Genomic DNA, 26,562 nt, shown 5'->3' with positions numbered 1-26,562 from the left:
CAAGCTGAAACCCACAGTCTGACACTCAACCAACTCAGCCACCCGGGGGCCACAGTCAACTAAAACTTTTAACACACAGCCTAACCCTGAAATTTGACTCTCTCATCCTGATTTGGGGGCCCAAGTGCAAATCTTTTTTTTTTTTAATTTAACTTAATGTAATTTGTGTGTATGTGTGTCTGTGAATTCCAAAATTCATTGTTTATGTACCTCACGCAGTGCTCCATGCAATACGTGCCCTCCTTATCTTTACATTCGCCACTACTAGGTTAGGCTTGTTACATCAGGTTCATATGATGATCTTTTTATGGTAATTCTGAATACTGATTCTGTCATTTCATCTATTCCCTAATGACTCATGTGATCAGAACATGATTCGTAACATCATGTGTTACTGACAAGAAATTTCAGTAAGAACAGGATGAGGAAAGAGGGCAGAGGGATGGCTGGTGATCTCCCTTCCAGGCTGACATGAATCCCCTAATCACCACTGTGGGGTGAGACATGGTAACCAATCCTCTAAACATTCCCTCGGGCTTCTCTTTCTACCTTGCCCACAAAGGCATCACAAAAGATCTTCCTTTTTAAAGGAGTCTTGCCTTTGTTATTTTGACTAGCAGGAGAAAGGAACATATTTATAAGAAAGTAAAGCTAGATCTTTTTTTTTTTTAAGATTTTATTTTTTTGACAGAGAGCGAGATCACAAGTAAGCAGAGAGGCAAGCAGAGAGGGTGGGGGAAGCAGGCTCCCTGCTGAGCAGAGAGCTGAACGTGGGGCTCGATCCCAGGACCCCGGGATCATGACCCGAGCGGAAGGCAGAGGCTTTAACCCACTGAGCCACCCAGGCGCCCCTAGATCTTATTTTTAATCAAAATTCTAAGTTCGTGGAAATATATTAATAAAAAAAGAAGTTACAAAAGAGTGTATACAGTAGGATCTCTTTTTGTGATGAGGATATCTATTTACAGATTTGAAGACAGATAAACAACTGACCCTTGAACAACATGAGTGAATTGCGTGGGTTCACTTATAGTATTTTTTTGATAAGTACAGAACAGTACTGTAATGTATTTTCTCTTCCTATGATTTTCTTTCTTTTTTTTAAAGATTTTATTTATTTGACAGAAATCACAAGTAGGCAGAGAGTCAGGCAGAGCGGGTGGAGGAGAAGCAGGAACCCTGCTGAGCAGAGAGCCAGATGAGGGGCTTGATCTCAGGACTCTAGGATCATGACTTGAGCAGAAGGCAGAGGCTTTAACCCACTAAGCCACCCAGGCTCCCTTCCTATAATTTTCTCTAGCTTACTTTATTGTAAGAATATAATATACAGTACATATAACATACAAAAGGTGTGCTAATTGCCTTTGTTATCAGTAAGCTTTTGGTCAACAGTAGGCTATTGAGTCTTGGGGAAGTTAAAAGTTTTATGTGCGGATGCCTGGGTGGCTCAGTTGGTTTAGCCGCTGCCTTCAGCTCAGGTCATGATCCCAGGGTCTTGGGGTGGAGTTCCACATCAGGCTCTTTGCTCAGTGGGGAGCCTGCGTCTCCCTCTGCCTGTTGCTCGCTCTCTCTCTGACAAATAAATAAATAAAATCTTTACAAAAAAAGTTATATGTGGATTTTTGACTGCACAGAACTTGGTGGCCCTAATCCCTGCATTGTTCAAGGGCCAAATATAGATTTAAATATACACGTGTACACACACACACACACACCACGCATGCCTAGATGTCATTCTGGGAAAAAAAAAATGTAAAAAAATATTTAAGCGACTCTCTGTGAATGAGATTATCTTTTTTCCTAATATTTCTATAAATAACATGGATTATCCCATACTTGAAAAAGAATTTAAGAAATCCTCTGCTTGTGGTAACTACTTTCCCTTCTAAATCCTCTTAGAAGATGGAAAAATTTCCCTTGATATTGGTATCAAGATCGTGTAGGTATAATTGATGGAATGTGTTTTCTTTCTGTTAAAAAGAAAACCAAAATATTTCCTCCCCTTTGTCCACAGTTCCTAAAATATGGTCAAGAGTGTTTCAAGGACCTCTTCTCTGGATGTGTTCTCATTTCACCTTTCTGCTCAGTTGCCTTAAACATGCTGGGAGCTTTTATGCTTTTTGGCTATTAGATAAATTTCTTTTGTCTGATACTACCTTTATATTTTTTTTAACACGGTGAGCTCTTCTTCATTTCTTAGCTCCCAGTTCAATTATCACTTTTATCGCCCCAGTGAATTCCCTCTTCATTCCTTCTTTTTTGTTCCTTCTATATATTTTTTTAAAAGATTTTATTTATTTGACATAGAGAGAGACAGCCAGAGAGAGAACACAAAGTAAGGGGAATGGGAAAGGGAGAAGCAGGGTTCCCACTGAGTAGGGAGCCCAATGGAGGGCTCGATCCCATGACTCTGGGATCATGACCTGAGCTAAAGGCAGACACTTAACGACTGAACCACCCAAGCATGCATTCCTTCTACATTTTCAACAAAGGTCTATCTCTATGCCTATCAGGATCCACTCTTAAACTGTGAGCTCTTAGGCTTGCAGCCAGGCATTCTCCGAGGATGTACTAAAACAGGAAATTCCTAGGTTGCACCTTTGGAGATTTTTGTTCAGCAGAGCAGGGCACAGTTCAAGAATGTGCATTTATTAAAAAACCCGTAGGCAATTCTGATGCATGTGGTTCATGGCCCATGGTGCCATATAGGGAGGCTGACAACTATGTCATTTGTATCTTGTGACTATTCTCTCATATTTGGACTGTATCAGAATGTCTTCTTGTCAACTATACTGGTCTTTAAAATTATACTTCATTTTGTTTGCCTTACCCATCAAGAGGTGTTAAGGGTGAATACCATGGTGACCAGATACTTTACTTATATTGTAGACAAAGCCAACAGAGACATATACATGTTATATGGGAAGGCATATGGGCTAGCCTTATGAAAGTTGATATGGAAGAGTAGGCACCTCTGATTAGACCTTTTGGATCCCACTCTTCTGGGAAAAATCCAAGCTGGACTTATAAGGAGTTCTACTTCTGAAGAGACAGAAAGGGAGGGGGGAGTTAATATGACAATAGGTGACATGTTTTCCAGTATGGGAAACTTTCAAAGTCAATATCGCTAATATTCATTTAATAACATGTCTTGCACTTTTGCACAGTGATTATAGAACTGCTAGAAGGCCATGTAAAAAGCCACTATGGTCTAAATGTTCTGCTTACATTTCTTCTCCTACAACCAGTAACCTACTTTTGGCTCTTCAAATGGCTGCATAAAAGAAACAACCATTTTAACCTTTTAGAAATGAATCTTGCTAGAGTAAATCAGAGAGAAATGATGGAAATGTTAATTAACTTGCCTTCATCTTGGTCAGATTCCGTATTTAACCTAAAGGCCTACAGTCTTTGGGAGGTTTTCTTAGATGTGATTGCCTATGACAGCCAGAGAAATTCAATTATGGTTTGGTGGCGTTAATCCTTTGGGAGAGCAAAAACCCCCCTGCTGCCTCTGGCGCAGGAAACAAACGCCAAGAAAGGAAGGTGAAATCACTCATGAATTTTCCTGACATATCTCTTTTCTGGTCCCGGATTGGTAATAGATGCAACTTTCCTTTTTGGCGCTGGAACCAAGCATTTGCTTCCCCCACAGGACTACCTCTAAAATACAAGGAGATGGAGGATATAAAACACAGACACACACAGACACACACACACACCCACACCCCTCTGCTCTTGAGAGAGACTGCCCGTACAATGCCAGTCTGCATGACAAAACATTATTCTCAAACCACAGGAAGTTCTGATATTTAGGAACAGAAGATAAAAGTGCTTAATCTTACTTTCCTTTTTATTACACAATTACCCATTTAAAATCTATTTCAGCTTTGGAAATTCTAAGAAAGAAAACATACCATAGCTGAAACAAACCACATTGATCTTTAAACATTTTATGAACTGTAAAGCTCAACATAAACCATTTCTTTACTTTAGCAGGGAAAGAGCTCTATGGCAAGATATAAGATGATAGATGTAACCTAAAACGATATGCATGAGAGATGGGTTCTTATTTATGTATTTGAAAAATATATAACTTTAATAACGCTGGGGCTGTGTTCAGTAGTGGTAGCAGAGGTAGGCCAGAGATCTATGCTTTTTAATATCAACTTCCTCTCGAGTAAGAATTTTATCACATTAATAGCTAAATCATACTGATTGTAAAAGAGCTGAAATGAGGCAATTAGTACGGCCGATGACAGCCGTGAAGAATGAAACATGAGGTTTTCAGTGCAAGCCAGATGGATATCTTCAATATACTTCTTATTATCTGCTTGTGGTAATAAGTTCAATTAAACTGAATCAGTACAACACAAGTCTGTTTGAATTTCTGGAAAAGAAATTAATTATGTGCTTCACATTTAATGAAGCCAGAGTCATATTCTGTTTGCCTTTATTGTTTGTTTGTTTTATTTATTTTGATTGGTAAGTATTCATTAGGAACTAAACCATTTATTTCATTCTATAGTAGAGCTTTTTCTTTAAAAGACAATTTTGGATTCAAAAGGTTAAATATCACTAGTAATAAGGTTTTATTTATTCTAGAATATCTGGGGGAGAAGTAGAAAATCAGATATACCATCCAGATGATTTTGACTATAATATCTTACTATGCTGTAGAATTCTGACCTGGTGTTTTTAATTTGAGATATTATACATGTAGGAATAACAAGGAAAATTTACCAGTACTCATATCCCCATTTCTAGAATCAGCAGTCTCTAACATTTTTTCTAGCCTTCTCCCCTCTGAATATATATTAAAATTTAACCCAAATAAAATACTACCAACACAGGTTAGGTCCTCCCATATAAGGTCACTCCAGATTCCCTCCCCTCACAAATACTATCATGAGTGGATGTTTATACTGACCGTGTATTTTTTTTTTAAGAGTTTATTTATTTATTTGACAGACAGAGATCACAAGTGGGTAGAGAGGCAGGCAGAGAGAGAGGAGGAAGCAGACTCCCCGCTGAGCAGAGAGCCGGATGCGGGGCTCCATCCCAGGACCCTGAGATCATGACCTGAGCCGAAGGCAGAGGCTTAACCCACTGAGCCACCCAGGTGCCCCTGAGCATGTATTTTTATGTCTAAACTTTATATGGTATTATTTTCTATTACTAATTTTATGTTAAATATAATTATATGCATTAAATGAAATAATGGTCTTGTGTATTTGTTATTCACTACAAAAAACAACATAATGAACATCTTTGCAAGTCTACCTCAAAACACACAGAATTTCCTCTGGAGTGGACACCCAGAAATGGAATTGATGGGCCAAGGAAACGTCCCTTTTTTAATGTTATTCTCTGCAGTGTCTACTCTAGTTTGTATTTCTACTTACAGTGAGTGTTTGAGTATTCTCTTCACACTCTCATTAACAAAAGGTTTTGTTGATGTTTATCTTTTGCCAATTTCATATGTAAAAAATCCTATCACACTGGTGTTTACATTTGCATTTCTCTGATTACTAGTGAAATTCAGATTTCTTTCGAAGTCTTGTTGGCCAACAGTGTGTCTTTTATACCAAAATCAAGTATGTGAAGCCTGCCTCAGTATAGATATCTGCCTGTGAAAGGGCGGAGTTGGCACAGAAATTACTTCCTCCCTCTATCAAGGATGAAGAAATGATGGCAGGACGGAGTCAGAGTAGACTGTCATGGTACGCAAACTTTTTTTTTTCTTTTCTTTAAGTTTTTGACATAATGTTCAGTGGCATTCTTCACAAACTTAAACCTTAACATCATAAAAGGTGAGAAGCTCTTTTACAAAAAGTATTGGACAAAAAGAGGCATAATTCTATCCATGACTGGTGTTGCTAAAGGCACACTACTTGTTAAGTCTATGTGACCCTCATTAGGGCTCAAAGGAATGTCAGGGGAAATAATTATGCTCTCTTTCATCAAGATCTTGGCTTCATGTCTTGGTAGAAAGAGTTCCAGGTTATGTTATGCTCTGTGAATACAGGAAGAACAAGAGATACACTTATCTAACATTTCTTTAGGGTTCTCCTTAGTTAACTGTTGCCAGCTCCATTGTGGCAGGTCTCAGACCTAACAGGATCTACTATTGAAATATTCTGGCCATTGTCCTTCTACCCAGGGACCTAACATAATCAGCATTTAGCACTTTTAACAACAAACTTTTTCTACTCTAGGTGCCTTGGGTTAGAATTTGCGTTAATCCTATTAGAAAGACCCTTAATTATTGCCTAGAAATAATTGGTTCCAGTGGAAGACACCTAATTAGGTTGAAATGTATTCTGTTATAAGGGTCCAATGTTAAAAGCCTTTGTTGTGGGTTAGCAGCCAAATGTCATTGCTGGTTACTGATTTCTGATTGATCCCCAGTCAAATATGGATAAAGCCTTGAATAATTTTACATAGAAGATGTGGGCTGTTTTAAACTCATTTTCAAAAAAGGTTCCAATTGAAAAGACTCTACATTATTGTGTCAGTCATGCTATGCATGGATAGGTTGATATTCCTCTTATAGGGCACACTACAGATATGCTATAAAACTTGTTAGTCTTGGTCTGTTATATGTATGCATTCTCTTCTTCTAAATGTAAATAAACTCTTGATGGGATGGACAATGAACATTCTGGCAATGAAGAGATCAATTAAATGCTGAGTAAAGTCACCGGAGCATCTTTACTTTGCAGGAATGGAGAATGAGAATACAAAAGAATTTTTTGTTATAAATATATAAGGTCTTAGTTAAATGCTACTGAGAATCTTTTTTTTTTCTATCAAGATAGTTAAAGTACAACGTTTCTCTTATTTAAAAGTAATTCTGTGCACCGAATAGACAAAATTTAATCTTTTTATTTACTTTTTAATTTTTTTAAATTATTTTATTTACTGATTTATTATGAAATCTTCTAAAACCCAAATGAAAACAGGGAACGTGCACCTAGGACAACTTAAAAAGAAAAAAAAACCATTAGTGGAAGAACAACCTGCAGTCAGAGATGTGTAAACTAAATGTGAAACAGTTCAACTGATTTAGGCTGGTGACAGTGAAAAGTTCAGGAAGAGATAAGTATCTTGATAAACTCCAACTGACACGTTTTGTGCTTTAGGAGTCTCCTTGGCCTAATAGTTGGTTCCAGCAGTGTGAGGCTTCCTCATGCCTACAGAAGCAGACTGAATGTGCTGTTCTAGTGTCTGCCAAGTATTTTTTCTCCTTTCTCGCAATCAATGATCTGACTGCCTCATAGGTCAACCCTTTTGATACTGGGGTGAGGCTAAGGTCTTGTGAAAGACATATCCCCACCAATTTCAGCCTGTATTCAGACTCAAGGAGATGTCGAAATTCCCTGTTCCATATAACCTGGCTAAGCTATACCTTGGATCACATTTTGGAGATCTGTCTGGGAAAGGAAAAAGGTCATAAAAGAGAGGATCAGTAAGTTTTTGTTCTTGTTTTGCTCCTCTGGAAAGGACTAAATAACAAATTTTTTAGGTTTTGCTGGTCAAGAAGCAACACTGAGGATATTATGTAGGTTGTTGCATGTTCGATGGTCTTTGTCATGATTATTCGATTCAGCTATTGGGTACAAACAACCACCGTCAGTAGGTAAACAAATGACATGGCTGTGTTACACCGAGACCTTGTTTATGCACCCTCAAATACAAATATCGCAACATTTTCACATGTCTGAAACTATTATTATTCTTTTTGTTTTTCATCCAGTTAAACATGTGGAAACCATTCTTAGCTCCTGGGCTATAAAAAACTAGAGGGTTAGTTGGCTTTGGCCCATGGGCCATAGTTGGCCAACTCCCAAAAATATAGTGTATACCAGGATCGAGTAGGGTGTTTATTAAAAATATTTATTTTGGGGGGTGCCTGGGTGGCACAGCTGGTTAACTGTCTGACTCTTGATATCAGTTCAGGTCATGATCTCCAGGCTTGTGAGATCAGGCCCGGTGTGGGGCTCCTGGCGGTCCATGCTGGGCGTGGAGTCTGCTTGAGGTTCTCTCCCTCTGCCCCTCCCCCCACTTGTACTCTCTCTTTCTCTGCAATAAATAAATAAATCTTTAAAAACTGTTTATTTTCCAGGGCTTATCCTTAAAGATTTAGATTAGGCTAGGGCACTGGAAATCTGTATTTCTGTTAAGCATTCTATTGAACTTTCACATGTTATGTGTCATGTACAAAGTTCTCTGATGTAGGGCAGGGTTTCTCACTGTATCGTCTGGAATCACCAGCCACAGACTTACCCAAGGTCATTTTGATTGTGGTTCAACAAGACAACTATAACAATAACATCCATAGCTTAAAGCTCTGCATTTCATTTTCAGCCCTGAAGGGGATCAACAGAAGCTAGGGTTGCTATTACCATAGTTATCTTGTGAACTACATTTAAGACAAATACTCCAAGTCGCTCTTCCTTGGGAATACTACTTAAAAATAGCTGTCATATGAAACCTGTACAGCAAGGACACTATGTCATGTGAAATGGCATGCCTTTTACTCTGCTATAGAGATAAAAATGAATTAGTAAGTACAATATTGCATGTAGATGCAGCCTGCCCTCCATATAGTTCTTAATGATGTCGACAATTGCTAAAGCTCATCTTCATTGAAAGGTCAAATATTATGCTTTCTGGTAGGATTCAGGGGTCTGACATGAGAACTGTACTTGCTTCAAATCAAACAGCATACCAAATCCCAAATATACTATACCTAGTTTAAAAAATAAAATCAGTGAAATTTAGAAATTCAGATGATGGGATGGTAATCAAGAGCCCCCTGGGCACCTGTCAGAATTCTGTAGTTTGGAATCCCGCTCATGCATAATCTGAATATTTATCCATTTAATGGCTGCCTGACAGATTTATTTTAAACCTCTGGTACCTGCTGTAGTAGATTTATCCCTTCCTTCTCCTCCCCCACACTTACTGACCCTGTGTTTGACACTATCTTTGGCCTCCCTTCAAAACATGGTGGTGGGGTGAGGAGGAAGAGCATTGGATTTTAGAGGCGTCGTTAATGACAGAATGATTATAAAAAGGTTAGAAAAGATGTGTTCTGATGTCTGACCTTCACGGTGTTTTAATCCTATGTATGAGGAGATCAAAATGAATACAAGCATATTTAAGGTTAGAGAACACCTTCTCTGATAAATTAGTCCCTTTGTAGATCTCAAAATTGAATTAAAATACAGTGCTCAGTCATATTTCAGGCTAAACTGTTACATTTACATTAAAGGTACAGGGCTAAAGCATTATGATGTGCGATTCAGTACTTGGTACAGTTCACGTGGAGTTCAGAATGGTTTTCTCTGCCTTTATCGTGCTTTATGGGGCAGATTTCTAAATTGCATTTCTCAGTTTATGTTAATGTCCTTCACAGAGACCTGGTGGTCTGGATGCCCTATGCACACACGTGTTCTTCCCATTAATGTTAATGGGACTCAGAACTAAGCAACGGCAGATAAATGCTCTCTCCAATACCTTCTGACCTTCCCTGAAGTAACAGGATTGCTAACTTCTGTGAACATATGGATCAGATAAAACTCATATTTCTGGGGCGCCTAGGTGGCTCAGTGGATTAGGCGGCTGCCTTCGGCTCAGGTCATGATCTCAGGGTCCTGGGATCGAGCCCCACATCGGGCTCTCTGCTCCGCAGGGAGCCTGCTTCCTCCTCTCTCTCTGCCTGCCTCTCTGCCTACTTGTGATCTCTGTCTGTCAAATAAATAAATAAAATCTTTAAAAAACAAAACAAAACAAAAAAAAACCTCATATTTCTTCCCCCCACCCCCATATCACCTATAAGAATAATATAAGAATCAGAGAACCTCTGCACAAAACCCGACTGCAATAGAATACCATCAGGCAAGCCCAGAAAGAGCACTACTTCTAAATAAATGAACTCTTCCCAGCAGGAACCATTGTACTGGGACCTGGGGGCTCCTGCCTATAGGTCTCTGCCTTCTTCTTTCTCTTCCTGCTCCGGTCTCTTTCTTTCCCCATGTATTAGGAAATTTCAGTTTTAAAGTATTCCATGTGTCTCAGCAAAACAGGTGGCCACCCATATTCTGATCCTGGCATATGTCCTTCTAAGTCCTGTCCATAAGTATGCTAAAACTCTCCTGAAAAATGCCATTACATCATGTTTCCCAATCTTCATATCTCATCTTTATGATTTTTGCATATCCTCGTATAATAATAATACATACTTAATATTTTTCTTTATATTGACTAACTTCTTAAATATATTTTATTTTTATTTTATTTATTTTATTATTTTTTTAAGATTTTATTTATTTATTTGACAGAGAGAGATACAAGTAGGCAGAGAGGCAGGCAGAGAGAGGGAGAGGGAAGCAGGCTCCCTGCCGAGCAGAGAGCCCGATGCGGCACTTGATCCCAGGACCCTGAGATCATGACCTGAGCCGAAGGCAGTGGCTTAAACCACTGAGCCACCCAGGCACCCTTAAATATATTTTAAAAGATTTTTTTAGGGCACCTGGGTGGCTCAGTGGGTTAAAGCCTCTGCCTTCAGCTCAGGTCATGATCTCAGGGTCCTGGGATCCAGCCCCGCATCCTCTCTGCTCAGCAGGGAGCCTGCCTTCCCCCTCTCTCTCTGCCTGCCTCTCTGCCTATTTGTGATTTCTGTCTGTCAAATAAATTAAAAAAAAAAGATTTTTTAAATCATTGCCATGAATGGAAAACTAGACTTTTCCTAATTCACATTGTAAGAAGCAAATAAATTACTAAAATTAAAAAGAAAACGGTAAAACAACAGTGAAATTATCTCTTATACTATACTTGGATAATCACCATTTACATTTCACTAGAAATCTAGAAATAAAGTATTTTAATTTCTTAAAATAGTTAGAAGTTCATGGGGTGACCATTGCATATTTCATTATTGATGTATGGCAAGTTTTGTGCCATCATTCAGTACAAGATAAGCAGCAGAGACTCATCTGGATAGTTGGTCCCCGGACTGCCCATATTGCTGGGATATGAACTCTGATGGGAATCACAGGTTATTCCTTTCTGTCCACTATCTTTTCAAAGAATGAATCTATTTATTTATTTATTTATTTATGGAGAGAGAGCGTGCGCACATGCACAAAATTTCTCTCACAAAATATTCCTCTTGAATATTTTCAAGAGGAGAGAGAGAACTCAAGCAGGCTCCATGCTCAGCTCAGCTCAGCACAGAGCACTCAGCTCAGTGCAGAGCCCTACGTGGGTCTTGATCCCACATCCCAAGATCATGACCAGAGCTGAAATCAAGAGTTAGCTGCTTAACCCACCGAGCCACCTAGGAGCTCCCTCTGTCCTCCATATTGAGAACTAAGGAAATCCTTATGTGAAGGATGCTGATCAAACACAGGATATAACTTGTAACTACATGCAAAAATACCTCACTGTCCGCAATACTGAACAGCAAAAAAATGGTTTTGAGGCTTAGGTGTTTATAATCTTTCACACTCTTGGGGTTTTTTTGTTTGTTTGTTGGTTTGTTTGTTTTTTTGTGGCAGGCTCACTTCTTTTCGCTAATTAATAGGTTGGCAATGGTAACTTCAAAAATGTTCATTTCAATAAGATTTAGAATGTATGTTTTAGCCATTTTACTAAAATACAAAGAACTACAACAAAAAAAAAACTACTAATATTTCCTAAGTGCCAGGCACTATGTTAAGCACTTATGGTGGATTATCGCAGTCATCAAAACAACCCGAACCCAAAACTATTATCCCCATATGGGTAAACTGTCTAGTCCAAGGTCACAGAGCTAGTAAGTGACAGAAATGAGATTCAAAGTCAGATCTTTCTGCCTCACGCTCAGTCTCTTGATCACTACCTAAGACTGCTGCCTGGTATTCTCTTGTATCTCCATAACTAGCAAATAATCTATAATTAGGTACTAGCTTTGCCATTAACCAACTCTGAAACCTTGGGATTCCTCCTGATCCTAGCTGATCACTGTTTCCTTTTGCAGCCGAGAAAGCCACACATTAGCAAAGACCTATAGCTGAAATTTTGATTTACAAATACTATTGAACCTCTTTTTTCCTCTGCACTGTGAGATAGGGTGAACACACAGTCCTATGCCCGTGCTAATGCTCTGAGTGATTCATTAACTGACTGAGGTAGTGGAGTTAATCTAAATACAGATTTACTTCTAACTCTTGGCCTTCCAGTTTTTTTTACATGCACAGATGTTGCTTATAATAAAAAGTCTTATCCAAATGATAGTATTTTTCCACCTTCCAATGACCTCAAAATATGCAATGAGGTAATTTTTAGCTTTCTTCTTTAAAATAAAATTGGGATAGATAAAATAGATATTTTTGTTTTTCTTAGGCTCTCTTATTTCAGAGAGAGAGCTACAAATAAATAGGCAAGAAGGAAATAATATGATGTGGCCATCTATATTGGTTATAGAAAAATATCTTTTATATAAACCTATTATAAAAAACAGCTGAATTAACAAGATTTCCTGGTGCAGTAAACAGAACCAACCAAGCAGAATGCACAATCAGGACTCCTGGGTTAACATCTGTCTTCTACTACTGGTGACCTTGAGAAAGTCGCCAACCTGAGTCTTAATCTTCACTCATTGCCTAGATCCCTTCAACTCAAAAACTCTACAATTCCTCAAGACAGAAAGTAATAGAAATGCAAATAAAATGTAAATTAAAATCTCAACCCTTGCATTTTAGTGCTTTCAGCCCATCCCATCAACCTGGTGTTAGACAGACTCATATCATGTGCTGTGCTAAGAGCAATAAAGGAATTTCTGTCATATACTATAAAGCACCCAGACTAAGGTATGTGAAAAATTTTATTTTCTGAAGACTAAGAGGGTTGGCAGGGTGACTAAAGCAAAGGGGTGATCAAATCCCTTTACTGGTGTAATAATCCATATCCATATCTCTGAATAACCAGGGCAGCTCTTTTAAAAACAGCCAATGTCATTGTTTAAACAATGCTAAAAATAGTATTCAAGTCATGGGTTTTTAATTTGTTAGCACAGTGTTCCTAGACATGAATTTCAAATCTACAGAGACTTGAAAGAAATTTAATTAAAGGATTGAAGATAACATTAGTTACAACAGTATAATAGATACAATGGCTGTAATTCTCAAAATTGTATTGGATGATTCTGAAATAAGATAGCCTTTCAATCATATTCATTACCAACAGTTCTCTAAGAATCCTTAATCATATCATGTTTGGCATGATGTATTAATTTAGCAACACAGTGGTATCTGTACATATTAATATGAAGGGTGCGACTTCTATAGATCGCATTACTAGAAATGAGGACAGGTATACCAATGTCCATGTGCTCTGGCTTAGTCATTACCTTTTACTACCAGGTTTCCAGTGCTGCTAGCAGTTCCAAAATGGTTAGTGGCTATACAGGTATAACTTCCAGCATCTGATTTCGTCACATTGACAATTTTGAGGCTTCCATCTTCAGAAATGGTAATTCTGAAATTAAAACAAATAAACCAAAATGATAGGTTTATATCTTATATGACTAACTGAAAATGATGTCTGTCATTCCGTCATCTTTTAAACTATAAATCACAGCTAGATCACTTGACAGTCTCATCTTTGTTCAGGGTATTTGTCTACATACTCATAATTAAGACACGTGACTTATTTAGGACTTTCAACACTTTTCTTACTAAAGTGGTCTCAACATTCTGTTGGCATAAATGTTGGAAATACTAGATAGGATGTAACCATTCTCTGTCTATGGTGGTTCTCACCACGTTATGCATAGAGAAGGCTCATTGTTGATCACCATTAGTCTTAACACTGCTGAGGTATAAGAAAAAAAAATCTCTTGATTGGCCACTTGACACATCTTCATTGAAAATGTTTTCTTCTGGAGCGCCTGGGTGGCTCAGTCAGTTATGCATCTACCTTCGGCTCAGGTCATGATTACAGGGTCCTGGGATCGAGCCCTACATCAGGCTCCCTGCTCAGCAGGGAGCCTGCTTCTCCCTCTGCCTGCTGCTCTCCTACTCCCTCCACCATCTCTGTCAAATAAATAAATAATCTTTAAAAAAAAAGCTTTCTTCATGGGTGGCTTAAATTAAATGAGTTATTAAGTATATTCATTTCTGACATATATCATACAATGTATTTTTAATGAGATGTGAGAAGTGAATTAAAAAAAAAATCCCACAACATGGTATGACTTTGGCAGAACAGCAAACGTGGATGGCACATCTTAGGGTCCATGATTAGGAACAAATCTCTACTACCTGGGATGGAAACACTTGTACTGACAGGCACAAAACTGGAACAGAGAGGATTCTAGAGAACCCTGTCTTCAACATGACCTAAGACATAGCAGAAGAGGAAGGTACAGAGTTGAGTAGTTCATGCAGCCTGGCTGGGATACCAGCCAGGGAAATAAAAAAATGGACACAGATGGACACAGATGGACACAGATGGCTCATTTACGATTACTGTCTGCTGAACCTCTACTCTATCCTTCAATTTACCTACTTTTTTCTATCTCTTCTGCTCCCCTGTTCTCACCTGGCTTATCACCAGCCTCTTAAATGATATGCCTATTTTCACTCTCGTCCCTCAAATACATTCTTTGGTCAGTGGTCAGATGGTCTTTTTAAAAGCTAGATCAGATTACATCACTGCTCAGCCTTAAAGATCCTTCTTTGCACCCCACTGCCATCAGTAAATTCTGTTCTAGAACCTACAAGGCCTGATGGATCTGGCCTTTGCCTTTCTCTTGCCTACTTATTTCATTCTCTTCTTTTTACCTTCCAATGAACTATAATTACACAGGCCGTCTGCAAGTCCCTGCAGTGTCTGGAACCCTTTCCCACCTCAGGGCCTTTCTATCTGCTCTTCTGCCTGCCACGGTATCAGGACCTAGCTACCACTCACCCTCTCACCCTCTCACCTTACCTTAGAGGTGGTGCTTTTCTTATGGCTCATATTTCTAAAGTGGATATTTTAATTTGTTACTCTCTTTTCTGGCAGCCACTTTGCTTTCTTCCTATCAAACACAACCTAGAAGTTTTGCTTACTTGTTAGCTGTCTTACTTGCCACCTGGCATATGAGCTTGTCTGAGGCCACAGACCATGTTTATCTTATGACTTAATCTCCAGGAACTAGTACCTAGGATGACACATAGCAGAGTGGACAAGTAAATAAATAACTATCCTAAGAGAAAAATCAATAATATGTTACAGGAATTCAGCATGGCTAAGTCACTGAGCACTAGTGAATTCAGAATGGCTAAGCCACTGAGCACTAGTGATAGCCTTAAGAGTCTTTGATAAATATTTGAAAAAGTGGTCTCTGGGGTCACAGCTTCACTTAATAGAACTTTTGGCTAATCATTTTAAAACCACAGGTGAAGACTTAAATATACCGGTTTGCAAATGTTGTATATACATTTCATGAAGGCTCTTTGGGATGGAGAAGCTACAGATTTCCTGATGACTCATTCCAGGTTCTTTGACTCAGGCTGATGAGAAGGTGTGAAGTTATAAGAACTCTACAAAGGTTATTGGAATCAGACGGATGGGTGTTCAGATTCCACATCTGTCAGCTCTAATCATGTAATCAGAGGCAGTTGGCTTAACTTTCCAAGTTTCAGTTTTCCTCATTTATAAAACGGAGCTAACAATCCCAGTTGGGTACTTCGTTAGGAGGAATTAGGTAAGATAATGTCAGTGAGATTTCTAGCACATTTCCTGGTATTTATTAGGTAGTAGTTTTGGTGTTGTGATTATGTCATCTTTTAAAACTGTGTCCTCTTATTTAGTTATTTGTGCATATGGGAAAAATTGGACAACATTCTCTGAACATAATTTCCCTTAATATAGTAATTAAATCAGCCCTCTTCTTGCACTCCAGCTATTACGTTTGACAATGTGCAGTCAATATACGAATTAACCTAGTCCTCCCAAATCAGTATATAAGATTCAGACAAGGAGGTCCTTTGTTCATTCACACCATAATACACACATAACAATTGCTCAGTAAAGACCATATGATACCCCATTAGCCCAAGAGCAGATGTACTAATAAAAATTGTGTGGTAATTAAATCCTAATTCTCTCAATAATTACAAAAATAACTTTAGAGGAGTTAATCATATTCCTATTTATAAAATAATTCTCTGGAAATTGTAAAATGCTGGCATATGAGAACACAGTAAGGAAGGTAACATTTCTTTTTTATATATGGAGTCGTTTTCTGTGAGGTAACATAGATTTGGGGCATATTAAACACTGAGAGGTGAGCTGAGTCTTTCAAAGCACAAAGGCCTATTAATAGTTTGTACCATTAACGTGGTACTGTAATTTCCAACACCTAAAGCCATTGACTGTATCACACTGTTTAATGCCAACAGGATATGAATAAGGAAACAAGTAAAGGGTTTGTCATTGGATGCCCTGGTATTAGCCTTGACTCTGAAACTTGCTAAGTGTATGACCTGCCCTATTTATTTATGCCCTCAGGCAGGGCTTCTCAGCCTTGGCACTACTGACATTTTGGACCATTTAATTCTCTGTCCTCTGAGGATATTTAGCAGCATCTCTGTCCCCAGTGGACTGGACTCCATTCGCTCTGCCTCTCTTCCCAAGCTGTGGCAATCAAAGGAATCTCCAAATATGGCCAAATGTTCCCTGGGGGCAAAAATCATCCCCAGCAGAGAGTTACTGGTCAAGGGAAGTTTTTTTTTCTTTTAATCTCAGTGGTTACTATAAAGATTATCTTCCACAATGAGATAAGATATTTGAAAGGTTCTCTTAATTGTAAAGTGGTGTTTAAATATTTTTTCTCACTTCCCACTGTCATTCCCATCCTTACATCCTTAACGATGGTGTATACGTTGCACAAAAGGCACCCAGCATATTGTTGCTATCCAGCTGTGGGACCCAGCTAGCTCTGCACAGTATCTCTCAAGGCTCTCTTTGCCTCTTACCCACAAAGCTTCCTTATCCAATTTCCTTTAAGCTTTGTGAAATGGCAAGGTAATTTTAAAAATTGCTGTACTACTCATTTTTAAGATTTCAGTGCCTGACATTGGTTAAGTGTTTTAATCCCCGCCCCCCCTTTTTTTTAAACAAAGAGATAAGAGCTAGGCCTCCAAGGCTTGAATTCTAGACACTGGAAAAGATGAGCGAGGGAGATGATCTGGAGAAGGGGTCATTTTTAGTAGCTGTCATTAAATTGCATTATATTGCTCTGTTTATTTTTCCTAGGTATAATCCAAATGTGAGTATAACACAGAATTTTATGAAATTCAACCAGTTTCTTATCCAAGCAATATAACGTACTGATTAAGAACATAAACTCTGAGGGCGCCTGGGTGGCTCAGTGGGATAAGCTGCTGCCTTCGGCTCAGGTCATGATCTCGGGGTCCTGGGATCGAGTCCCGCATCAGGCTCTCTGCTCAGCAGGGAGCCTGCTTCCCTCTCTCTCTCTCTCTGCCTGCCTCTCTACTTGTGATCTCTCTCTGTCAAATAAATAAATAAGTAATTAAAAAAAAAAAAAAAGAACATAAACTCTGGGTGTGCCTGGGTGGCTCAGTTGGTTGGGTGTCCAGCTCTTGGTTTCAGCTCAGGTCATCATCTCAGTGTGAAATCGAGCTCCTTGTTGAGTTCCACTGGGTGTGGAGTCTGCTTAAACCTCTCCCTCTCTCGGACACCTGGGTGGCTCAGTTGGTTAAGCCACTGCCTTTGGCTCAGGTCGTGATCCCAGAGTCCTGGGATGGAGTCCCACATCCGGCTCCTTGATCAGTGGGAGCCTGCTTCGCTCTCTGCCTGCCGCTCTGTCTGTTTGTGCTCTCTCTCTATCTGACAAATAAATAAAATCTTAAAAAAAAAAAAAACTCTCCCTCTCTGTCTCCCCCTCACCCTGCTCTCGTGCTCTCTTTCTGAAAAAAAAAAAAAAAAAATGAATCTTAAGAAAAAAAAAACCATAAACTCTAAAACTATACTATCCAGGCGCAAATCAACTCGTGCCACTTATGAGCTGTATGATTAACATCTTTGTAAATTTCCTTACTTGAAATAATGGAATAATAAAAGTAACTATCTCACAAGGTGTTGTAAAGGCATGCACTGCTGAGACCAGTGTCTCGCACATGAAATGCGGGATGTAAGTGCATTAGCGAAATAATTCTATTAATTGAAGTTCTGTACCCTCCTAAATCTATTATTTCAGATATTAATAAAGGATTCTGTTAAGGTTAAGGCTACTACCGAGTAGTCTTATATTCTGAAATCCTGTGACATATTATTATGCTTAATGAAGCATATGGGTAACATTAAGTAGTTACAGAGGGGGATGAAAAATTGGACTTATTCAAAGATATATACTAAACACCTCCTGTCCACTAGGCCTATATAAATCAGGAGGATCTTAGATAATTGCATACCTAGAAGTGATGTCAGTGTGTTATATACCGTAATGCATACATTTCTACAAATGCATACTAGAAAGGACATTAGTTTTGCCAGTGGGGAGTCTGCTTCACAGAATAAAGAAAGGCAAGGTCCAAGACCTGGCCTATCAGGAGATCCTATTTCCCTGCAGTGATTGGTTTAAGGACAGACATGCTACCAAAACCAGGAGCTACTTGAGGAAACAGTCTCTTTCTATTTATTACTACATTTAGAGATGGAAATCTAGAACTGTTAGCAGACATCTTACCTGTCACAGAAAGCGTGTCTTAAAGAAACCAACCAAAGATAGGCAGAGCCCAAGAGACACACAGACAGGAGAGAACATAAGAGCTCTTTGAGACCCTGTTTCTGTCCACAGCTAAGCCAACAGCTTCCTTTGCATGCTCCAGTTACACAATGCAGTCATTTAAGACATGAGGAATTTGGTTTTAATCCCTCATAACTGGAAGAGCCCAGTATCTAGGAAAATTGGTGAACTTGTTCAGGAGATAGTGGTAGTGAAAGCAGAGAGGAGAGATGAGTTCTTCAGCTCTTTGAGGGCTACCTCTACAGAACTTGTTGCTAAAAGACTGACCAACTCAACTATGGAGGAATATGGATTACTGAGTCTGAAAAAATTGACCTGATTTTCCTTTATACACAGCTGTGCCATATACCTTTGATTATTTATTTCTATAGAAAAAGGGCTAAGTTATAGTCACTTACTGCTTTGAATTTATGGGATTTTTATAATTGGGAAATTAGTATAAAATTAGCATTTATCCTTGGAGTGCTAATTTCCACTAACTCAAGAAACTTTTGAAACATAACACAAATATTTAGATACTTTCTTCCTTTCAGTTGGAGTCTATCCCAACTTAGAAAAAGTTTTTCAACTAATGCTTCTACATTCATTTTTTTCCCTGTGAATACAGTTCTTGAATCCAATCCAAGGATAGTTGTATTTTCACGTTGGTTTCTTGGTGAGACTTCAAAGTTTCCATTTCATTTTAGTTCTCCCATTTCAGACTTCTGACTGACCTGTAGCTTTTAGCATGATATTGAACTTTGAGCTCCTTCTAATACTCATGAATAGTGATCAAGTTAGATAAAAGGAATTGAAAATGTAAATCTGTTCCTGGCTTAGAACAGGTTAGCCCTGACCTACCTGTAGGCTCTTTTTAAATCATTGATAGTATCAGAGAAAAGTAAAAAATGATAAAGCAGCAAGTAGTAAAAATAAAGGTGTGACATAGGACTTAATTTTCCCTACGTGAAAAAAGGTCATCTAATTCACAACATAGTAAACTGTCCGTTGCATAGAGAACAGTTGTTCTTCCACTTCATTTAAAGATTTCAGACCCACAGAGGATAGGAACCTATCTGGAATTATGAGATAAATTGAATCTTTCTTTCTTAATATGAGGCTCTGGGTTATAGCCATTGAAGAGCTGACCTTGTCAGTCCTATTAATCAAAACCAGTCTGGGGACACTGGACCTTTTAAAATGCTGATCTTTCCTTTTTGGGGCTTTAGTAACAGATGACAGAAGCTGCCAAGTCCACAATATTCTATCACCCTAAAGAGAAGGGTTATCCCCAAATGATGACCTATGATTCTGTGAGCAGTTCTGCAGGGAAGCCCAACTACTGGTGAGAAATGGAGTGCATCCTCACATGTCTGGAAACGCTATCCTTATAGTTAAAACCCCTGAAAGTACATCTCTCCCCTTCTGCAAAGGTGGGTATTATGGATTAATAACTTTCAACAAACAAATAATGGAAGTTTCAAACTCTTAACTTTTAAATCATCTTTAATAGTGTTAGATTAGGTCAATATAAATCATTTAAAATCTTGCATAATTAAAAAAAAATCTCAAGGGGTCAGAACAGGCTTCTTTCTCTTATATATGATGAGTACGAGAAAACATACTTGCCATTTAAATAACTATTTTTAAAGATTTTATTTATTTGTCAGAGCACAAGCAGGGGGAGGGGCAGGCAGAGGGAGAAGCTCCCCCTGAGCAGGGACCCTCCCCCCACAATGTGGGACGCAGTCCCAGGACCCAGGATCATGACCTGAGCCGAAGGCAGAGGCTTAACCTGTTGAGTCACCCAGGCATCCCATGTTTGCCATTTAAAAGCCTAACATAAAAGCATAGACTTACTCATTACAAAAGAGGTTAACACTCCTGGAAGGCTAAAATATATGATGAAATTTCAGACATGGTTAATAAGAGTACTGTTACTTCTCACCTCAAGCAAACTGGCAGTGTGATAGAGATGTCAAAGGACTCCAGACCCCAAGGGCCACCAGCAAGGTACTAGAATCGGGGCAATGAAGTTAGACATCCCTAAACCAGGGGTCCCTCTACCTTATGAGCCAGTACAGGGCTAGGAACATATGGTTTGGTAAGTAGTTCTTTATGGAGGCTAAACTGTTTGTGAGAGAGGCAGTGTCTTTACTTGTCTTTCAGAAAACAGCAATACAACAGTGTTTTAGAATATAACACCCATGAAAGAGTCGAAACTTTGAAGGAGTGGAGAAGTGGCAATGAAGAGACAGAGAGAAAGATTTGTATATTCAACCTAACAACTGGAGATTTAGCCTGTGACCAACAAAGGTGAAGACTTTTGGACTTGGTAGAGTTATTCCTGGCTTTGTGCCAAGTGAAAACTAAGAAAAGCCTAGAAGATGAACTGGCATTGGTGTGCTCTAGATAATAGCAAAAAAACCCTAAAAACCAAAAACAAGAACAAAACACAAAAAAACCCCCCAAAACTTTACTCTTAATGAAAAAAACAAAAACAAAACCAAAAATAAAATAACAACAATAACAACAACAAAAAAACCCCAAACTACTTGTTTTGGTTTGAATTAGGCTATTTTAATAAAATTCAAAGGCATTTTCGCTTTGTATAATTGTTAATTTTATGTGTCAGCTTGACTGGGCTAAGGGATGATCAAATAGATGGTAAAGCGTTATTTCTCTGAGCCTTGAGGGTGTTGCTGAAAGACCTTAGCTTTGGAGTTGGTAGACTAAGAAGATCGCCCTCGCCAGTGCGGACAGTATCAACTGGTCCTTTGAGGCTTGAAGAGAATGAAAGAGGAGGAAGTTGAATTTGCTTTCTCTGTTTGAGCTAGAATACCTTTAGGCTTTGGCTTTGTGTATCAGCACTCCTGGTTCTTGGACCTTTGGATTCCTCTGCATCCCTGGCTCACAGGCCTTGGGAATCACCCTAAATCCTAACCCTGGCTTTTCTGGATCTTCAGCTTGCAGACAGCAAGTCATGGGACTTCTGGGCCCCCAGAGTTGTGTGAGCCAATTCCTAGAACAAGTCTTTCTTTATATATCTTATTGATTCTGTTTCTCAGGAGAACCCTGACCGATACAACTTTTAACTGGGATTTGCTTAAGTTTACTTCTGAATTTTAAGAGACATGGAAATTCTTAGCCTCATTGCAGAGAGGGGTTTATCCTGATTAATAGAAAGAAAGATTGTTTTGTGGTAATGTGCAGTTTATAAACAGTCCACTGAGAGCCCTAGATGATGGCTTTTCTGTCCATCTTGAGAAAAGACGATGTTTCAGATTACGAATTTAAATGAAGGTCAGTGGGAAGATGCTGACTTCAAGGGCAGTTTCAGGCCAACCTGTCATTGATCTTTCTGTGTAGTCTCTGTGGCAGCAACAGACGCTGCTATTGAACAGACACCTTGGTGACAAAGTTCCCTTAGAGATAATTTGCTTTCTGTCGTAAGATCTGAGTTTAATAAACCACGGAACAACCTGTGTGTTTCAGTCTGCTTGAAGAACAGCCAGCAGTTCAGAGCCTACTGCCCTTGCCTCCAGCACTGTTCAAAAGAGAAAATAAACTTGTGTTTGCTTAACCTGATTTTATCCAAGTCTAACTTCCTCTGAACAAGAGTTTTAAAGGCCTGTAAAAATAACCTGGAAGGGACTATCTTCCCAGGTAGAGATGAGTATTAAGATCTCAGAGTTAATCCTGGAGTTAATTTTAATTACTGCTCGGGACACAGTGTACGGATTGATGTGGGAAATAGTTTTCTTGGGCAGATACAACTTGGAGGTTTTATTTATTGACACTGTAAGCAAAAACCACCCAAAACACCATACTTGGAGAAGAAAGAAATAAAGGACATGTTTTTGTCTAAAATTTGTTTCTTAAATTGTTACCTTTAATTTATGCAGGATCTCTCTGTGTCTCCATTAATACAAGATTTAGGATTCCTTTCTTCCAAAAATTTATGACCTGAGCTAATTTCAGTATAAATCTGTAAGGCATTGTGAAGATGAGTGGGGTAGGGACAGGAAAGCAATACCATATTTTACTCTCTACACCTCTATGTGTTTTTATCAAAGCATCATAATAAGTAATATTACTTGTATAATGAGAAAAAAAATCTTATTATTAAACTCCAAGGTACTCAAAATGTTTTATAAAACAACCTCGTAGGATACCAGAAGAGCAGGTAAAAGAATAATTTAATAGAAAAGCAAAGCTGTCTTTAGAAATAATTGGAAATAAAGAAGCAGACATGGACAGAAGCAGACTGAAAGACTAGAGGGATGGCTGTAAATACCTAAGTTGAGTGTTGGGAATGGCAAGGTGCTGAAGAAGTTTACCAAACACCTAGAATATACTATTGGGTACTCTTGGGTACTTGTACTTATTATCACAGTTAAACTGTAAAACAATCCTGGGAAACATTATTATCCCAATTTTTCAGATGAGAAAAATGAAATCAGGAAATGTCCAAGGTCAACGTAGTCAGTAAAGAATGGAGTTTCAAACTCAGCTCTCACAACAAAGCCTGTACTCTTCCTACCACACCATCCTGTGTTGTTGAAGGGTATAACAAAGAAAGAAAACAAAAAGCAAAAACCATGATAACCCTATCTAAGAGATTTTCCTTAAATTTGCCATTAGGTCTTCAGTTATGATAGCTGGATTTTTTTTTGTTTTGTTTTGTTTTGGCTTTTTTTTTTTTTTTGCTTTCTAATTAAGCTTGTCAAAATAGCTTTTTTGAATACTGAGAAATATGTGTTCACACAATGTCTAAAAACAGAAGCAAAAGTAAAGAATGTGTAAAAATGGGTTGAAGTTGTAATCATTACAGGTTCCCTTGACACAAAGTAACTAAAATGCCTGGAAGATTATAATAATTATTAATTAGAAAGGGGGGCCCCCTATATAGATTATGTAATTTAGTAAGCCTGGGAGGTCTCTACAACACAAATAGCAATATTGGCCATACTAGAAAAACACGTAATTTTATCAGGTACCCAATTCTCAACCCTTTAGGAATTGCAAGATGTGGTTTGTGTGCTTCAACTTCTCATCCCAGAACTTTATAACATTTCTAACTGAGGAAGTCAAAGTGGAATCGCCTTCCTCCTTTACATCAGTGATAGCACACTATTGTCAGGGCACAGCTAAAATTCTCAAAGACCCTCCCTGCTTTGTACGGCACCTGCACTTAGTATTTCTGCCTTTGCCAGAAGTATAAAGGCTCAGGGTCACTTTAGCGGTCATTTAATATAAGCCTTCCCAAACTTCCTGGTATGCTCCTAATTTCTGCTCCACTCATGCATGTACTACTTAGACAGCTTGCATCTTCGCTCCACTATTTGTTAGACATGGGACTTGGGAAAGTCTCTTAACCTCTCCGGACTCCAGTTTACCTAGTCTCTAAAATAAGGGGCATAATAATAATACATCTATTTTGTAAGTTTTTCTGAGAGGGTTACATGTGAAAACTCCCGTGAGGCATTTATAATTGTGGTGGCAAATAATAAACACATTATCAATACTGGCTACACTGATCATTTTTATTATTATTTTCTTCATCATGATCATAATTAATAGTACAATATTTTAAGTGGCTCAAAGTTTAAAATTAAAGTAACTCAATAAAGGAAACATCAGGGACACCTGGATGGCTCAGTCAGTTAAGTATCTGTCTTTGGCTCAGGTCATGATCCCCAAGTCCTGGGACTGAGCCCCCATGTCAGGCTTCCTGCTCAGTGGGGAACCTGCTTCTCCCTCTCCCTCTGCCCCCCCCCACTTGTGCTCTGTCTCTCCCTCTCAAATAAATAAAATCTTTTTAAAAAATAAAGAAAACATCATACTGCTACTATAGATAGAAACTAATATCCCTTCCCATGGATGCCAATCATAGAAATAAATATGATAAAAACATACCTAACATATTACATTCTAGTGGGGTGTAGTTATCTGCCAGGATATTGAGCCAGGAGCCTGCTTTTTCTTTGGGAAAGTGATATTACCCAGGGTTTCAAAGGTGTTCAGACATACTAGGACCAAAATGACTTTCCCCTTGATGTACTCAGAAGCAGTGAAAAAGAACTATGTAATTCACTACCATTTAATGTCTGTATACTGTGTGCTGCCTAAGATCATTGAGTATTTACAGAGATGCAAGTCTTCTTCATGAAACACATACCTATTTCAACCATGTTCCCAAGATAAAGTTCCTTTATGACATTTTGACTAAGTGGACCATCGAACTGAGTGGACCATCAAACTGTGTTGGGCAAGTCCCATTACTGCAAATTCATGACATTTTGAAATTGTCAGATCTATTCACATGGCATTTATCATATACTGCCAATATCCCATCACCACAAATATCCAAAGAATTTCCAGACATCAGGGCCCCAGCCTTATACTTTTTTCTGTTGCCTTACCATTTTATACAGTACTTTATATACAAGGAGGCACACAGTAAATATGTTGATTACTGGATGAAAATACATTTAGTCTTGACAATTTTAGAGGCACTGGCGAATACCTCTTAGGGTAGCAATCCTGATTTCTAACCTTTTTTGGTGGGTGGGTGGAAGTCAGAGATCTCTTTAAGAATCAGAAGCAAATCATAACATTATCTCCCCCAAATGCAAGTACGCACATTGTTTCCTAAAGTTTACAGTTCTCCTAAAGCCCCTCCATGTCACAAAACTGTAAAGAGAAACCACTGTTCTGGAGTAAACATAGATGTCACCAAAATTTTGATTTATGAAGGTGTGTAAGCTGTATTTATTGTTTTCTATAAAGCTCGGGAAAAGGACTCTATGTGCTTAAGTTAATACTTGGGGTCCCCCCCTTCCACTGGGATTATTTGTATGTGCTTCTACCTTCAGGTCTGTTTTATACAGGAGAGAATTTCCATGATGAAGCCGAGTCCTTGTAGCGATCCTCTCTTCTCTCAACAAATACGCAACCAAGTGTCATGTGAAAAATGTAGACAGGGACCTGGTTGTTGTACTATTTTTTTCCCCGTAGATGAAAAAGAAAGCTATTTCTTTTCAAGGAAGAGTCTTTTTTCTTTTCAGACAAACCATCTAAAAAGAACTATAAAGTCACACAGGTAATGGGTTTCAATAAATAATTCTCTTGATGACAGAACATTTAAGGAATTGATATATGTGTCCTCTCCTATTTAATAGCCAAAATCTTCAAGGACCTTTTCCTAATTCCAAGGGGAAGTTGATGACAGAAAAAGTGAAGAGCTTAAGAAAGGAGCAGGAAGCTCTTATAATTAAAGGTGTCTTGGTTGAGGGGCAGAACACAGTAATTTAGATATGCCAGTGATAAGGGAAGTTTGATAAGGATATGTGTGTGGAGGGGTGTTGAAGAGAACAGAGGGCTGTGAATATGACCTACTTAGAGTAAAAAAAAAAAAAAGGACAGGATAATATCTGAGCATATTTGTCTTGTACATGTATAAAATAGTTGCTGGCAAATGCTTCCCTAATGATCAGTGTACCACATTTCTTGGAGAATCTTGTAAAAGAGGTTTTGTATAAATGTTAAACTCAAAGGAATGATGAAAAGAATATAGTAATCCTGAAAATACTGATAATTTCAAGCAACCAAATGTGCCACAGTTATTTTCAAATAATTCAGAGTAGTGAATTATTCAAATTGGAGACCTCTCATCACTTAAAGAATTAGATTGGCTAATATTACCCCTAACAAAGCATACTTTGTTGCTTTCTCAATGTGCCCAATATCTCTGGCCAAATAATGCAGAATTG

General features: G+C 38.5%; 1 protein-coding gene across 3 annotated transcripts in view; it reads right to left on the bottom strand.

The window, feature by feature from the left end:
- The window catches only part of CNTN4 (contactin 4), a 961,173-nt gene that overhangs the window by 60,682 nt on the left and 873,929 nt on the right, over nt 1–26,562 (bottom strand). For all 3 annotated transcript variants that reach the window (XM_045992257.1, XM_045992258.1, XM_045992259.1), the window contains one exon: nt 13,400–13,527. In XM_045992257.1, coding sequence (XP_045848213.1) covers nt 13,400–13,527 — 128 coding nt within the window. The remainder of the gene's footprint in view (nt 1–13,399; nt 13,528–26,562) is intronic.

The sequence above is a fragment of the Meles meles genome, chromosome 20 (genome assembly GCF_922984935.1).
Source record: "Meles meles chromosome 20, mMelMel3.1 paternal haplotype, whole genome shotgun sequence".
In the NCBI taxonomy this organism is placed as follows: Eukaryota; Metazoa; Chordata; class Mammalia; order Carnivora; family Mustelidae; genus Meles; species Meles meles.
This window is presented reverse-complemented; position numbering and strand designations above follow the sequence as displayed.